The following is a 17,330-nucleotide window of genomic DNA, read 5'->3' on the forward strand; positions in this document are numbered from 1 at the left end:
CCCCCACATAGCCCCCAGTATTGTGCATCCCCAGCCCCCCACATAGCCCCCAGTATTGTGCATCCCCAGCCCCCACATAGCCCCCAGTATTGTGCATCCCCAGCCCCCACATAGCCCCCAGTATTGTGCATCCCCAGCCCCCACATAGCCCCCAGTATTGTCCATTCCCAGCCCCCACATAGCCCCCAGTATTGTGCATCCCCAGCCCCCACATAGCCCCCAGTATTGTGCATCCCCTTCCCCACATAGCCCCCAGTGTTGTGCATCCTCAGCCCCCATATAGCCCCCAGTGTTCCCCTCTGATAAAAATAAACAAAATACAACTCACCTAACCACACGCTCCCCCGTCGGTCGCCGGTCTCCTCTTCTCTCTTCCTCCGACCAATAAGCCGCTCCCTGCTGAAGTCCCAGGCAGCGCCATCACTGAGCTCAGGCTGCGCCCCGGTGGCTGGGACTTCCTGTACAGGGAACGCAAACCGGAAGTCCCAGCCGCCGCGGCGCTCAATGATAGCGCTGCCCGGGACTTCGGCAGGGAGCTGCACATCGGGCGGAAACTCTTGTGATCGCAAGCAAAACGCTGCTTGCGGTCACAAGAGTGATTGACAGCGCGGGAAGCCTATGGTTTCTCGCGCTGTCAATCACGACACTTAACACCCGGGAGGCCCGCTCGGCCCCCGGGTGCTTCAGACAGTCAGCTCTGGGGGGCCCAGGCCACGGGCCCCCTGGTGCCAGGGGCCCCGTAGCGGTCGCTACGGCGGTAGGTCCGCCCCTGGATATCACCACTATATATCTTTTTCTTTATGAGGCTATGTTCACACGTGGTATGAGACCGGCTGTTCCTTGACCCGGCCGGGTCACGGAACGGCCGGTCTCAGAAAAGATCATCCCGGGTCATCTTTAGCGCCACTGAGTTCTGATACGGACGAATCCATGCGCGCCCGCATGAGAACTCCCCACTGCATACAATTGAGCGTGTTACCGGAGCCTTTCGCTCCATATTGTTCGCTGACATGTCAGTTTCTCGCTGCGCCACTAGGGATCCTGGCCGGAGTGTATACTATGTGGATGCACTACGTAAATACCACAGAAATCATGGCCACTGTAACAAAGGCTGTGATGTCTGCGGATCTTTCGTAGTGTGAACATAGCCTGATAATGCTTGTTTGAGGTAGCATCTTGGACCACGTTCTTTTTACTTTTTAACATGGTTATCTTCAGATCTAAAAAAAAAAAAAAAAAAAAGCTGCACTGTTTGGTAAAGTACTCATTATTCTGTGTGAAAAGACATTAGAGCCTCTAATTCCTCCTTCCTAGTGTCTAGAACTATGTGCCGCTGTATGTGACAAAGATTGATTTCTCTCCTTCCAGCAAACCATTCATGAGTTATTTGAGCTTTATTCGCCTCTGGAAGATTCAGGATTTGGAGAGAAGGCAGAGGAATTTGTAATGCTTTCTCAAGAGCCACCTCCAGCAGAGACCATAGCTACCAAATTTGCTAAACCATTTATAGAGGTAAGAAGGAAGCACAATACTACCTGAATTATCCATGATGTGTTATTACGCAGATAATAAAATGTTACCCATTTCCGTATAAATATAAAGGCTTTGAAGAGCATCGAACATGGGGCTGAAATAGACATGGAGTTGTCTGCGCCTGAGACGAAAGAAGAACAAGACCTTAAGGTGGAAGAAACGGGGAGCAGTACCGAGGAGACTTCCAAACTGAAGGAGTTGGCTGCAGTGGTGGAGCAGGTAAGATACAGAATACATAGTTAGGGTAGCTTCACACGTCCCGGATCCGCTGCGGATCCATGTAGTGTGAAGATCTATGGGGTTATATATCTGCAGCGGAATTTTCATTTCACTATGTAACCCGGCCCCTTTAATTCCCCGCCACCCGCAGCCCCGGCCCGAAGCATACATCACCTGCTTGGCGCCGCTAGGCTTGCTGAGCCCCTATTTTGTAAGATTTGAAACTTGTCATTTTTTGGGGATATGTTATAGTTTGATTCTCTTGCGCTGTGGGCCATTAGGCTATGCCCCCATCTATTAAAGGGAATCTGTCACTAGGTTTATGGTGCCTCAAATCAGAATCGTCTTAGGGCTGCCTCACTTCCTCCACCTCTAAATGCTGATTGACAGCTGCCTGCCTATATACAGTATATATAGACAGCATTGATAACTGCCAATCAGCAGTGTGCATGTGCTCATGAATATCCAGGACTATTGAGCACATACACATAATGGAGAGGACTAGTTTGCCATGCTCTGAGGCATTGTTATTTAGGGGTTATCTCCATATCACCTGAACAGAACAATATAAATGATAAATATGTGTATAGGTAGAAAAAGTCCAAGCACTCACCGAATGAAATGATCTCTTTGTGCGTTTATTCAGATATCACAGGGAGGGAGCGGTGACCAGGGTGCGGGAGCGTGTAGCAGACAACTGTTTCGTGCCTCAGCGCTTTGTCAAGTCTTACTAAGCACTGAGCACTGCGGCCATTGATCAGTGCACCTTCTTAAGCCCCTTATCCGACTCCAGCACACAGCCACTGTTTGAGCAGTATTCAGACAGTGTCGGCACCTGTATCTTCCTTAATATTCAATATAAGTGATAAATAATTCTATTTATTTTAAAAGAAAAAAGATTTTGTAACTAAATTAGCTGGACATAAGAGGATATGTGTATGTAGGTGTGCGCGTGTGTACGATCATTAAACATGACCCCCGCTGTGTCTTCCAGCTCACCCCCATTGAGAAATATGCCTTGAACTACCTGGAGGAATTTTATACATCTATTGCTGCAGAAAAGCCAGAGAAAACAGAGGTTGGTATATGGACAAATGGACGGTTACAAGTTACCTGTTTCATGACAGTTATTAACAGTAAATTGGGTCATTTGTGACTTATTGTACTGTATTATGTATCATGTGTGACTGTATTATTGTACTGTATTATGTATCATGTGTGACTGTATTATTTATCATGTGACTGTATTATTGTATGATGTATCACGTGTGACTGTATTATTGTATTATGTATCATGTGTGACTGTATTATTGTACTGTATTATGTATCATGTGTGACTGTATTATTTATCATGTGACTGTATTATCGTATGATGTATCACGTGTGACTGTATTATTGTATTATGTATCATGTGTGACTGTATTATTGTACTGTATTATGCATCATGTGTGACTGTATTATTGTACTGTATTATGTATCATGTGTGACTGTATTATTGTACTGTATTATGCATCATGTGTGACTGTATTATTGTACTGTATTATGTATCATGTGTGATTGTATTGTATCGTATTATGCATCATGTGTGACTGTATTATTGTACTGTATTATGTATCATGTGTGACTGTATTATTGTACTGTATTACGCATCATGTGTGACTGTATTATTGTACTGTATTATGCATCATGTGTGACTGTATTATTGTATTATGTATCATGTGTGACTGTATTATTGTACTGTATTATGCATCATGTGTGACTGTATTATTGTACTGTATTATGTATCATGTGTGATTGTATTGTATCGTATTATGCATCGTGTGACTGTATTATTGTACTGTATTATGTATCATGTGTGACTGTATTATTGTACTGAATTACGCATCATGTGTGACTGTATTATTGTACTGTATTATGTATCATGTGTGATTGTATTGTATCGTATTATGTATCATGTGTGACTGTATTATTGTACTGTATTATGTATCATGTGTGATTGTATTGCATCGTATTATGTATCATGTGTGACTGTATTATTGGGCTATGTTCACAGTTGGTATGAGATCGGCCATTCTGTGACCGGGCTGGTCACGGAACGACCGGTCTCAGAAAAGATCATCCCGGGCGGTACTGCAGATGATCTTTAGCGCTGCTGAGTTCTGACGCGAGCGCATTCATGCGCGCCCGCATCAGAACTCTCCACTGCACACAATGGTGCGCATGGCCTGAGCCACTTGCTCCATTGTGTGCACTGACAGGGTGACAGGCTGACATGTCAGTTTCTCGCGGCGCCGCTAGGGATCCCGGCGGAATGTATACCATGTGTATACACTCTGGACGGGATTCCCTCAGCCTGCAGCACAACAAAAGTACATCAGAAATCACGGCCGTTGTAACAACGGACAAATTTCCAGTTCAGTGTATAAATATGTGTATGGAGCAGCCATTACTCGCACTCCTAGCTGCACATAACAACAATGCATTAGGAGATGGCGCCTCTATCTCCATAGCACTGAGACCGAGAGCCATAGAATATAATGCAATGTGCTTCTAAGCAGGCGGGTTCATCTCCTAATACATAGTTATGAGCAGCCAGGAGCACGGGCAATGGCCACTCTGTACAGGTATTTACTGCCAAAGTAGTGTAGAAAACTAATGATTGCACAGTGCTGGACTATAATAATTATTCACGAGCATCGCTGCTTCCCATTCTCTATCCTCCCGCGCCAAACCCGAAAGTGAGAGCGGAACGCAGCTGGGCCAACCTGAAAAGGGCTGAGATGTGATAACCCCTTTAACTTGTTCTTTTTTCAAAAGGATCTAAACATGTCAAAGAAAAAATGGGAGGTGCAGAGGATAAAAGAGGACAAGAAATGGGAAGAGAAAATGGCCTGGGAAGAAGCAGATGAAGAACTACTGACCTACACTAGAGAAGACGCCTACAACAAGGTAGAGCCACAACATACTTTGTGTCTATGAGCATCTCACACCTCTCCATATGAAGTTACTATAACACATTGGGGCAGATTTCCTAGACTAGACAATGTAAATATTCACCAGATTTCTTACAATGGCTCAGGCTGTTTTGATAAATTTGGCACATGTGTTCAGTCTTTGTTTTTCTAAGGGTACTGTTACATGAAGCGATTTTTTGACGATAAATGAACTCAAACGACCGCTATGGCAAACCACCTGAAATCGTTCACCCAATTACACGCAACAATGATCGTTACTTATGATCGTTATTGCGTTCTCCTGACATCGCCACTGCGTTTGCTGTTACTGCGAAAGACCGAACGACTCCTTATTACATGGGATCGATTTGCAAATGATCAACGATAAAACTTCTAAATAAAAAAAATCTATTAAACGACCAACGATTTCTCGTTGGTCGTTTAATCGTTGTCTGCTATTACACTAAATGATTATTGTTCAAATCCGAACGATTTAACGATTTTTCGAACGATAATCGTTCCGTGTAATACCACCCTAAGTTTCCACCTATTAGGTGGCTAATCTGTGCCAGAATTCTGCTGCCATTTTGGAGCAGACGCATGCGTGTTTAACAAACTCCAGCAGAAAATGTCTAATAAAATAATAAATGTGGCTCACAGCATGTTTTGGTGTGATTTTAGTATTTTCAATATTAACTCTGCCCTACTGTATGTAACAAAGAAAGGGCTACAATGGCAAAAACAAAAAATACGGTGCAGGTAGGGGTTTGGGAAATATAAAAAGGAATGTATACTTCCCAGCCCCCATACCCCTGCAGTGGAGGACTGGCTCCTGGCCCCCCCGCCACATTTCATTTTCTCCTGGCTTCCTGCTACGACCTTGGGGAAATGACTGCAGCAGTGTCCATCAGCCAGGTCGTGAAGTTGCAAGAGGATGCTGGCGGGGGTCAGGGAGTGCGGATGCGGTGCTGCGGGGGCACGGTGACCAGTAAGTATACATTCTTTATTATGTTTCTCTAACCCCCTGCTTGCACTGTATTTTTTGTTTTTGCCCGGAGTACCCCTTTAAATAATGGTATGTCATGTTCAACCAATAGTCTGTTGATCTGTAAGGTGATATAGGTGTGGTTTGCTCAGGCAGCAGCATAAGCAAAAGATAGAGCTGAGAAAACAAGTCATTAATAAGTTTTTGTTTCTACCAGGAATTTATCTATGACAATCCAGAGGGGCAGACCGAGGTGATGCCGGTAAGTGTCTTAGGGTCCTAAAACATGACCCGATCTTTGCCATCTGCAGGCACAAACGAGCACCAATCAGTGAGATGCATTGCCTTTACACTGCAGCCGGGCCACACAAACAATCTCTGTATTGTTAGTGCGGCCATTTAAATATATTGCTATCAGCTGTATATCCCTGGTTTAGGCAGAACAATGTGTGGCTAGGATTGAGCTTATCTAGCTACACTCACTGTAAAGGAAATCCCTACAATTATGGACTGAGTTGCAGACTTTATTGTGCTTACATTTCCAAGTGTGACTATCTAAGTGCGCAATAAGATGCCGGCTGGGCGCCTGCCAACCTGGGATGACTTGCTAAAATATAGAAGTTAGTGACTTTATGTTAGAATAAGATAAGCTGTAGTCATGGTAACAATAAACCATGAATAATTATGAAAATAATACCAATCACAGCGAGACATCACTCTAATTTGTTCACACACATCAAAGTATTACTTGGTCTGCTGTGGATCCATCCCAGTGCTGCTTCATCGGGGGCTGTCTCTTCTTCATCAGGAGGAGGGGCTGTGAGTGACCATCTGCTTTCATTACACCTAGATGGTGGGGGCCGTATCTCCTATACTTTGTATAGAGAATCATTGTAATCTTAGAGTGATGTGTGTATTCATTTGTTATCTCAGTGTCTGTTTGAACATGTATCCATAACATCCTGTATTTATCGGAGGGGATTGCCCCCCTTAGTATTTTCACACATACATTCACCTGTCCGCATAATATAAAGAGTCTTTATTCCTCCATTTATTATTTAGGACTTAGCTGATCATAGAGATACTTCTTTTGGGGTCATCTGGCTATGCATTGCACATGTACTGTGACCTTTTCTCGTATTCAAAACATCCCTTAAAATAAGTCAGGAATCTACGGCATACATGCTTGTCTAAGGCTTCATTTACTCCTGCCCCTAATTCCTTAAACATCTGTATGTTAGAGCCTCCCCCAAAACAACACATCGTACAATATCAATTGCAGAAACACATGTCTCTGCTTCTTAGGTCACATTCACATGTTCTGTGAATATGGTCAATGCACAGAAGATGTGCTACGGACCAGATTCATTGCCCTCCCTGCATCATGGACAGTATCATTAAGATGCCGGGAGCACCGCAACTATTTAAATCTTTGCAGTACTGTACTGACACAGCCCCAAGGCTGTGTCAGTACAGTACCGCAAAGATTTAAACAGTTTCACATCTTTAGTGCACGGACCATATTCACGGAACTTGTGAATGCAGCCTTAGGCTATGTGCACACTTAGTAAGAGACTGGCCGTATCGTGACCCGGTCAGGTCACAGAACGGCCAATCTCTGCAATGATCATCCTGGCCTCCTACTGCAGTCCCGGACGGATTATCTCTAGCCCCGCAAAGTTCTGATGCGGGCGCTTACGTGCACGCCCGCATCGGAACTCTCCACTGCTCACTATGGAGCAAGCGGCCGGATCCGCTCGCTCCACAGTGTGCACTGACAGGGTTTTCTGCAGCCCCTATTCAATGAATAGCAGCCGCAGAAAACTGACATGTCAGTTGTTTGCGGCGCCGATAGGGATCCCTTAGACAGCAAGGTAACGTATATTTTCGTAATAATCACGGGCGTTGTGTGAACATAGCCTTACTCAGTGTGGCCCCCATCCATTGTGTGTCTCTTTTCAACCGTCGCCATATACAGAGAACGTCCCGACCCACTACCCAGGTAGTTATAATTTTAAGGAGCTAATAGCAAGATGGCCAGATAACATCAAGATAGCAAGATAACATCTTACTAATATGTATTTTGTAATATGTAATTTTACAGCACTGTACAATGTACGTTTAACTGTTTTGTGCCATTCCTTGTTCAGATCTGGACACCACCCACTCCCCCACAAGATGAGAATGACATTTATATTGACTCTGTTATGTGTCTGATGTATGATACCAACCCTATCCCAGAGTCTAAGCTGCCACCAGTCTATGTGAGGAAAGAGCACAAGAGACATAAGGCAGATCCTGCAGGTTGGTTTGTGATAACTGTATAACCAATGTAATATTCATCATTAATGTACGATCATATGTGTATATATAGGCTAGTATTCAAAGGGATATGCCACCATTATACAAATAACCTTAAAGTGTCACTGTTGTTAATTTCTTTTTTTTTTCTTTGCATAAATCAATAGTCCAGGCGATTTTAAGAAACTTTGTTATTGGGTTTATTAGGCAAATATGCCATTATCTGCATTCAAAAAGACTTTCCCCAGATTCCCCCCCTCCCTCCTCTCTCATCCACTGTTCATTATCAGGAAATCTCAATGTATTACATCAGATGGACCCTGTCTGTTCCATGGAGAGGGGAGGGGGGAGGAGGGAGATTAGACGGCAGCAGAGAACAAAGGATTACACAGCAGGGAGCCCCTATTCAGAGGTCAGAGAGGTCAGTGCTGACTTCAGAGGAGATAGCCTGTGATGTAACTGTAAATTAACTCTTTGTTGTCCTGTTTTGGTGCCTCATCTCCCTCCACCCTCCCCTCTCCATAGAGAACAATGAAGACAGGGTGAGAGCTTCCAACTGCTTCCAATCTCCACTAGTGTCTGAAAATTGTACAGATTTGTAATTTACCTCTATTTAAAAATGTCAAGTATTAATCAGCTGCTGTATGTCCTGCAGGTGTATTCTTTCCAGTCTGACACAGTGCTCTCTGCTGCCACCTCTGTCCATGTCAGGAACTATCCAGAGCAGAAGAAAATCCCCATAGAAAACCTCTCCTGCTCTGGACAGTTCCTGACATTGACAGAGGTGGCAGCAGAGAGCACTGTGTCAGACTCGAAAGAATACAACCCTTTCTGCAGGACATACAGCAGCTGATAAGTAAAGGAAGAACCTGTTCATAATAAGCCTTAAATATCTCTATATATAAATGTCATATTTTGATGACTATTAAAGGAGTTCTCTCTCTCTGACCCTGAACTTTAGCGGCAATGGTAAAAATATATGGAGCTCTCGCAGACCTGCAAACAAATACTGCAGTCTTGGTCAGTGAGATGAGTTCTCCGCAGCCTAATGTTACTGCATAGGAATGTGCATAATATCTACAATGCCTTTTACTTGGTAGCGGTTTCTGTAACAAAGGAGGAATATTTATATGTTCTGTATATGCTTAGCCGCAGGTCGGAAGAAGAAACAGAGGCATGGAGAATCAGTGGTTCCTCCTCGATCCTTATTTGATAGAGCGACCCCTGGTATGCTGAAAGTGAAGAGAGAAGGCAAAGAACAAAAGAAGAACATCCTCCTCAAGCAGCAAACCCAGTTTGCCAAACCACTGCCGACCCTGGTTAAACCAGCAACTGAAACGGGACCCGACAATCCAGAATGGTTGATCAGTGAAGACTGGGCCTTGCTGCAGGTGCGTAAACACTAGCCCATTGGGGGGATAGACTTTAGTGTAATTTTACTAGTGTGTACATCCATACTTTATTCATAATATGGAAACATTATCAGAACACCACAATATAAAACGTATGGCTTTCCCATGATGCATATCGAAGTGTCCAGCCCTTTGAACATCCAGTAAGGTTATGTCTGTAACCTGGACAAACTATCATACTGTATATAGCCTAGAAATGTACACACATAGTTTTGCAGTCATTATTCACAAAAAGAGTCTATTCACCTGGCACCACCTTCGTCCATAGATTCCGTGTGCTGGTTGTGGGCTAATATAACCTGGTTCACACTATTACAGCACTGGCCTGGGGTGCACACTTCCAATACGATCAAGCCAAGTAATCCAAGTAAACAAAATAGAAAAATAGAAGAGGTTGCACTCACTAGTTTTCAGTTGCCAATGGCAACTGAAAACTGGTGAGTGCCACCTCTTCTGTTTTGTTTACTTGGAGTTTTGCAGTCATTTACATCATTTTGATATTTATTCTTTATTTTGATTATTTTCTTGTGTAAATAAGTAAAAACGTGTTCAGGGGGAAAGAAAACCCATGGTCGCTTTTGGGGTGATTTGGTGGCCCTCAGACCTCCACCAGTTGACAACAAGGCTTCAGTCACACGTCGGTATATTTGTGCAGACATCATAGAGGCAATGTCCATAATGTCCACAAAAAATACGGATCCCATAGGCTTCTATTGGTGTGTTAGTGCTGCAGTTACTATCCACTCTAGGACATTTTTTTGTTTGTTTGTTTTTTTTGGTGTATCAGCCAAAAATGTAGAAAGCAAATTTGTCTGTAGTTGCAGGCAAATTTTGTGGACGTGTGAATGAGGCCTAATGAAGGACAGTAGTGCTTGTCTATACATATGGCTGTGCTTAGAACTGCGGCTAATAACCAATCAAATGTGGCTGCTAATCGGTGGTATCCCATCTGATTACTGTGATAGTGCCGACTATAATAGATGAATTCATGATACTGACATTACTGTACTTTCTCAGGCTGTTAAACATCTCCTGGAGCTCCCCCTAAATCTTACAGTGGTATCACCAGCTCACACACCAAACTGGGATCTAGTCAGCGACGTGGTGAACTCATGCAGCAGAATTTATCGATCTTCTAAACAGTGCCGCAGTCGGTATGAAAATGTCATCATCCCAAGAGAAGAAGGAAAGGTGAGAAGGGATTTATTTTCTAGTACTTTGGTATCCATTTATGTAATAGGGATGCTCTTGGGCCACCTACTGGAGAGTTAGAGGGGTTGGGCCACCTACTGGAGAGTCAGAGGGGTTGGGCCACCTACTGGAGAGTCAGAGGGGTTGGGCCACCTACTGGAGAGTTAGAGGGGTTGGGCCACCTACTGGAGAGTCAGAGGGGTTGGGCCACCTACTGGAGAGTTAAGTTAAAGGGGTTGTCCAGCGAAAATCTTTTTCTTTCACATCAACTGATATCAGAAAGTTATACAGATTTGTAATTTACTTCTAGTAAAAAATCTCAAGTCTTCCCATACTTATTAGCTGCTGTATGTCCTGCAGGAATTTTTTTATTTTCAATCTGACACAGTGCTCTCTGCTGACATCTCTGGCCGAGACAGGAACTCTGTCTTGTTTTTCTATGAATCCCCATGGACAGCTCCTGTCTCAGCCAGAGATGTCAGCAGAGAGCACTGTGTCAGACTGAAAATTAAACATTTCCTACATGACATACAGCAGCTGATAAGTGTGGGAAGACTAGAGAATTTTTTATAGAAGTAAATTACAAATCTGTATAACTTTCTGACACCAGTTGATTTAAAAGAAAAATATTTTCGCTGGACAACCTTTTAAACAATACATACTGAATCCACCCCCCTCCTCCTGGAGACTAACAATTCATTTCATAAATGTCATTACCTTTTCATTCTTCTTCCCCCAGTTCTGCAGTTCTGAGCTGCTGCTTTCTGCTGAACACACTGAAAACTGTGTGTTCAGCAGAAAACTCTTCGTCTCCCCCTTCTCTCCCCTCCCTTCCGAGACTGCTCATGTAAACAGCCTCCCTGGCCATCTGTCTCTGCACTCTGTGTTGCCAGGAAGGTTTATCACAATGAGGTCATCAGCAATTTGACCTCAGATTAATCCTCCAGTTATTACAATTCAGAATCAACCAGGCAGGGACACTGTTTACACGAGCCGTCGCAGAAGGGAGGGAGGAGGAGGGAGCAGAGATGGAGAGAACAGCTCACACACAGTTTTCAGTGTCTTAGGCACAAAGCAACAGCTCAGAACTGGGGGAAGGAGACTGAAAAGATAATAACATGTATGGAATTAAAGGGGGGATAATTCAACATTATTCAACCAATCAGCTGTTTTGTCGGACTCTTATGTAAACAAATAAGGTAGACAGCTCAGCTCCATTGCTGTATCGGACCACTAGCTCCAACACCGATTGCTCTACGCAGAATGAATCCGGTATCATGGCTCTGGTTAGATATTCACAGGGCAAAACACAGAGTCAGTGTACTGAAAACCATAATACATTTTATTCACAAATCTTATGGAGTTTCCCCTCCTGCAAAGAGCAGAGCGGTTCTGCGTATCTATTTTCCCAGTGAAGCATTGCACGGCTGCCACTACACCAAGATTTCCTGTTGACAACCTAAAGACTTTACCATTATATGTACATCCTTAGTTGGAGACCTGCCCATCAGCTCTGCTCTCTAGAACACCCAACACCCCACCAATCAGCTGTTCAGCATCTGCACTATAGTGAGAATAGAGCCTGAAGGAGTTGGCTCTGTTCCCTGTGTAGCGGCTATGCTGGTGCACTGCAGCCTCGACTCCTATTGACTTCAGTTGGAGCCGAGGCTGCAATAATGCAGCACTGCCGCTATACAGGGAACAGAGCCAATTCCTTCAGGCTCTATTCTCACTGTAGTGCAGATGCTGAACAGTTGACCGCACCCCACCATCAACTATTGATAGCCTATCCTGTGTTTTTTTTTTTTTTTAACGTGTCACTGTCGTCTTTTTATTTTTTTTATTTTTTGCAGAAATCAATAGTACAGGAAATTTTAAGAAATTTTGTAATTGGGTTTATCAGGCAAATCTTCCATTATCTGCATTCAAAAAGACTTTTCCCAGCCCCCCCACCTCCCTCCTCTCTCTCATTCACTGCTCATTATCAGGAGATCTCGACTCTTTTACATCAGTTGAGCCCTGTGTAACCTATGGAGGGGGGAGGAGGGAGATTAGTCACCAGCAGAGAACAAAGGATTACACAATGGGAGCTGTGTGAAAGCTGGTATTCAGAGGTCAGAGAGGTCAGTGCTGACTTCAGAGGAGATAGCCCGGTGATGTAGCTGTAAATTAACTCTTTGTTGTCCTGTTTTTGTGCCTCATCTCCCTCCACCCCTCCCCTCTCCATAAGAGAGCCATGAAGACAGGGGGGAGAGCTTCAAACTGCTTTTTCATTATAAAAATGCTTTTTTTCTACTAATAAACCCAATTACAAAGTGTCTTAAAATTGCCTGTACTATTGATTTCTGCAAAAAAAACAACAAAAAACGACAGTGACACTTTAAATTTTGGACTACCCCTTTAATGGACTATTTTCAATTTGTGATGGTAAGATTATTTTGTACTGGACAGGACAGGATACACCGTACATACAGATTGGATATATTGACCTTCAGACTTGTTGTTATAGTTTTAAGTAATCCTATATATGAATTATATTGATCCGGTGTCCCTGTTTTTTTTTCCAGCTCATGTTTGAAGCCAACCCTAAGAAGAAAACTAAGAGCATATACAAGGTTTGTGCCCGTTATATATTTTTTTTTTTTTTACTACATCTGCATTTTATAATGTCATTACTTTAAAGGGAACCTGTCACCCCCCGTACCGGGGTGACAGGCTCCCGACCCCCCGTTAGAGACCCCTATACTTACCTAATCCCGCCGGGTCCCGCTTCTGGAGGTGGTCGGGTCCCGGAGATCTCAGCCGCTGCAGCCCGGCGCGCGCGCTGAGAGATGAGTCCAACACCCATAGAGAATGACAGGAGAGTCCAGCGCTCCGTCATTCTCTATGAGCGTTGGACTCATCTGTCAGCGCGCGCGCCGGGCTGCAGCGGCTGAGATCTCCGGGACCCGACCACCTCCAGAAGCGGGACCCGGCGGGATGAGGTAAGTATAGGGGTCTCTAACGGGGGGTCGGGAGCCTGTCACCCCGGCACGGGGGGGTGACAGGTTCCCTTTAAATGTTTTCTTAACCACAGTGGCATCCAGTCATTGTAATGCAGAAGATGTCAGATGAACTTTCGACATGTTTAAACCCTCGACACACCATAATAATTCTGCTGGAAGCAGATTACTCTCCAGTACACAAGGTTCCCCCCTTCTCATTGAGTAGTGATAAATTCCAATCATTTTCCAATTACGGCTTGCCCACCGTTGTCAGGGATTAAATTAGAAATATCGCTAACTTCTACTTAAATTTAATTTATGGGGGGAAAATAACATCGGCTGTTGTACATATTTCAGAGGGAATGAATTTTGTTCAATTATATCAGTATGAGATGAATTATTGATAGGAAATCTAGCAGCTCATTTTGCCGAGCTTCAATATTGTGGCACAGCCTCATATTATAACAGGAAAAATAAGTTTGTGTAAGAGCAGCTGCTATTGTCTGGGGGGTGGGGGGATGGGGGGATGAGATTATTGTGCAATGCTATAAATTCTATGCACAACTGGTGGCTACATTATCATTATAATTTACGGTAATGTAAAGTAGTAATAAGAAAATTTCCCATAGCAATCATGTTAAGTTGGATATTGAGAACAATAGACTTACTGGTGTCAGGGAGTAAACGGCTCTCCATTCACATTACATATCATAAAAACCATGATATAGTTTTATAATTGTGTGAACGCACATTGGACAGATGCGGACATTAAATCTGCAGCCGATTACAGGGCTAACACAGTGGATGATGGGGTTTGTGAAATCTCATCTAAACACAGTGGAAAGTTTAGACAGATTTTCAAATCTTCAGCATGTTAAGGCTATGTTTACACATAGTATAACAACGGCCGATGTTTGAATGTTCCTGCGTTGATTTAAGTATTGGTTTTTCATACACACCACGGATGAGCAGACGGAAGTTTAATAACTGACACTGTGCCCGTTATTAAAGGAGAAGTCATGCGAAAATTTTTATTTAAAAATTGTATTGCCCCCTAAATGTTATACAAATTACCAATATACACTTATAACGGTAAAAGCTTATAAAGTGTTTTTTTCCCTGCACTTCCTACTGCATCAAGGCTTCACTTCCTGGATAACATGGTGATGTCACTTCCCGGACAACATGGTGATGTCACTTCCTGGATAAAATGGTGATGTCACTTCCTGGATAACATGGTGATGTCACTTCCTGAGTAACATGGTGATGTCACGACCCCACTCCCCGGGCTGTGGCTGCTGGAGAGGATGATGGCAGGGGGACACAGGGCACTAGGGGGACAATGAGCATCCCCCTGCTATCATCCTCTCCAGCAGCCACAGCCCGCACAGCTCTGGGAGTCGGGGCGTGACATCACCATTTTATCCAGGAAGTGACATCACCGTGTTATCCAGGAAGTGACATCACCATGTTATCCAGGAAGTGAAGCCTTGATGCAGTAGTAAGTGCAGGGACAAAAAATCATTTTATGTGCATTTCCTGTAATAAGTGCATATTGGGGATTTGTATAACTTTTGGGGCTCAGTACAATTCTTTTAAAAAAAAAAAAAAAAATTTTGCCGGACTTTAATTAAACAGTCATTTTTTGCACAGCCGCCCCTAACAATGGCCGTTGTCAGTGTGGCATGTGCATAGAACGAACAGCAATGCATTGATTTCAATGCAGTGACACATAGGCTGAAAAGAACAGCCACTGTTTTCATTGAAAACAGCAGCTGTTCTTTAAAAGAATAACAGAGGAGTCCTGCAGCATCCGTAATGAAGCTTTATTCACTTGATCTCATACAGAAATGCTACATTTTGACCATACTACAGGTCTTTATGAAGCATGAGGTGCAGAAATGCGACATTTCAACCATAGCACAGGTCTTTATTGTATTTAATAAAGACCCATGTTATGGTTGAAACGTTGCATTTCTGTACCTCTCATGCTTGATAAAGACCTGTAGTATGGTTCAAACGTTGCATTTCTGTATCATATTGTGTGAATAAATCTTAATTGATTATACTACGAATGCTGCAGGACTCCTCTGTTGTTTATGTCTCTCTGATATGTCAAAAGTTTTGTTTATGCGTCTGATTTGACGCAGATTTCCATTGGAGAAGGTAAAATCCAGACCAAATCAGTGCAAATCCGCAACAGAATCCACACATTTTCTGCATTAAATCGATCTAGTGTTATAATTTAAAGGGGATATCCGGAGAGCAGCAAAGGTCCTACCTCTTCTATTCTCCAGCGCTCCTCTTCCTCCTTTTGACCTCCTCTGCTGATAACTTCCGCAGCCGAGGGGGTGGGGGGTGGAAATATGTTGCATCTGCTGCAGGCAATGTCCAATAGACACCCCATGTCGCTGCAACTTTGGCAACATCAGGCATCTATTGCTAATGTGTCGGACATTATCAACAGAGACGGTCAGAGGGAAGAAGAGGAGCGCCGGAGAGCAGAAGAGGTAGAACCGTCTCTCCTCTCTGAATAATCCCTCCATATTACCCATTTAGTGGTTCACATGGTGACACACTGTTATTGCTGTTTGATAAATGAGTCACTACAGTAAGTGCATTGTGTTTGCTTTATAATTTGTAGTCTTATTACCGACCTTTAGAATACTATATAAAGATATTATTTTCCAGTTCCACAAAATTTAATACAAATAAGCAGCTCTGGGCGTTCAGTCACATTATGCAAACGGTTACAGTCATGTAAGACAGGCAAGGTAAACTACTAATTCTCAATTACCAACTCATTGAAAATCCTGTAATAACAGATGTGCAATTAAACAAGAGCATGATGGGAACATTCAGATGCTGCTAGCAGCCTTATATTTCCCTATTAAAATCTAACAGCCGTTTGGTTTATGACCAGATAGCGATGGTAAATGAAGCATCGGAGAATAAACACTGAAAGCAATTAAAAACTGGGGGGTGGGGAATCTTTAGCGTTTTTTCATATTAAAGAAAAACTTTTAGCGGAAGCCTATATTTTATGTTTAGGTGTTTGCAGAATGTTCCCTTCCACCCGTCGACATAAAACTCTGGTTACATATACTACTTTTTATCTTCAGACCAAGAACAGTCGCCCTCTGCGGACTAATCAGATCTATGCCCAGGATGAAGGCGTTACGCACACACAGCTATACACCAACCGCTTCGAGCTGATGAAAATGACAGCAGGAAAGAGGAGCCCACCCATCAAACCGCTGTAAGAACTTATTACAAGTCAAAATTAAAGCGGTTGTTCACCAATTTTATTTTATTTTTTTCAAATCAACTGGTATCAGAAAGTTATATAGATTTGCAATTTAATTCTATTAAAAATCTCCAGTCTTCCAATACTTATCAGCTGCTGTATGTCCTACAGGAAGTGGTGTATTCTTTCCAGTCTGACACAGTGCTCTCTGCTGCCACCTCTGTCCATGTCAGGAACTGTCCAAAGCAATGGTAAATCCCCATAGAAACCCTTCCCTGCTCGCCTGGCTGGAAAGAATAAACCACTTCCTGCAGCTGATAAGTACTGGAGGACTTGAATTTTTTTAATAGAAGTAAATTACAAATCTCTGGCACTTTCTGGCACCAGTTGATTTGAAAGAATTTTTTTTTGTGAACTACTATTTATGTGGGACTGTTTATTTGAAGGGAAACTGTCAACTAGAAAAGCCATCCTTAACTGCGGACATAACTACATAGCTATGTG

At 43.3% G+C, this 17,330-nt stretch overlaps 1 protein-coding gene across 17 annotated transcripts in view; it reads left to right on the forward strand.

The window, feature by feature from the left end:
* Positions 1 to 17,330, forward strand: part of LOC138785263 (E1A-binding protein p400-like) — a 110,359-nt gene that overhangs the window by 66,657 nt on the left and 26,372 nt on the right. For all 17 annotated transcript variants that reach the window (XM_069961019.1, XM_069961023.1, XM_069961018.1 and 14 more), the window contains 10 exons: positions 1,369 to 1,512; positions 1,603 to 1,752; positions 2,747 to 2,830; positions 4,570 to 4,701; positions 5,909 to 5,953; positions 7,842 to 7,995; positions 9,142 to 9,383; positions 10,422 to 10,595; positions 13,163 to 13,210; positions 16,702 to 16,838. In XM_069961019.1, the coding sequence (XP_069817120.1) occupies positions 1,369 to 1,512; positions 1,603 to 1,752; positions 2,747 to 2,830; positions 4,570 to 4,701; positions 5,909 to 5,953; positions 7,842 to 7,995; positions 9,142 to 9,383; positions 10,422 to 10,595; positions 13,163 to 13,210; positions 16,702 to 16,838 (1,310 nt within the window). The remainder of the gene's footprint in view (positions 1 to 1,368; positions 1,513 to 1,602; positions 1,753 to 2,746; positions 2,831 to 4,569; positions 4,702 to 5,908; positions 5,954 to 7,841; positions 7,996 to 9,141; positions 9,384 to 10,421; positions 10,596 to 13,162; positions 13,211 to 16,701; positions 16,839 to 17,330) is intronic.

This window comes from Dendropsophus ebraccatus, chromosome 3 (genome assembly GCF_027789765.1).
Source record: "Dendropsophus ebraccatus isolate aDenEbr1 chromosome 3, aDenEbr1.pat, whole genome shotgun sequence".
NCBI classification, from domain to species: domain Eukaryota; kingdom Metazoa; phylum Chordata; class Amphibia; order Anura; family Hylidae; genus Dendropsophus; species Dendropsophus ebraccatus.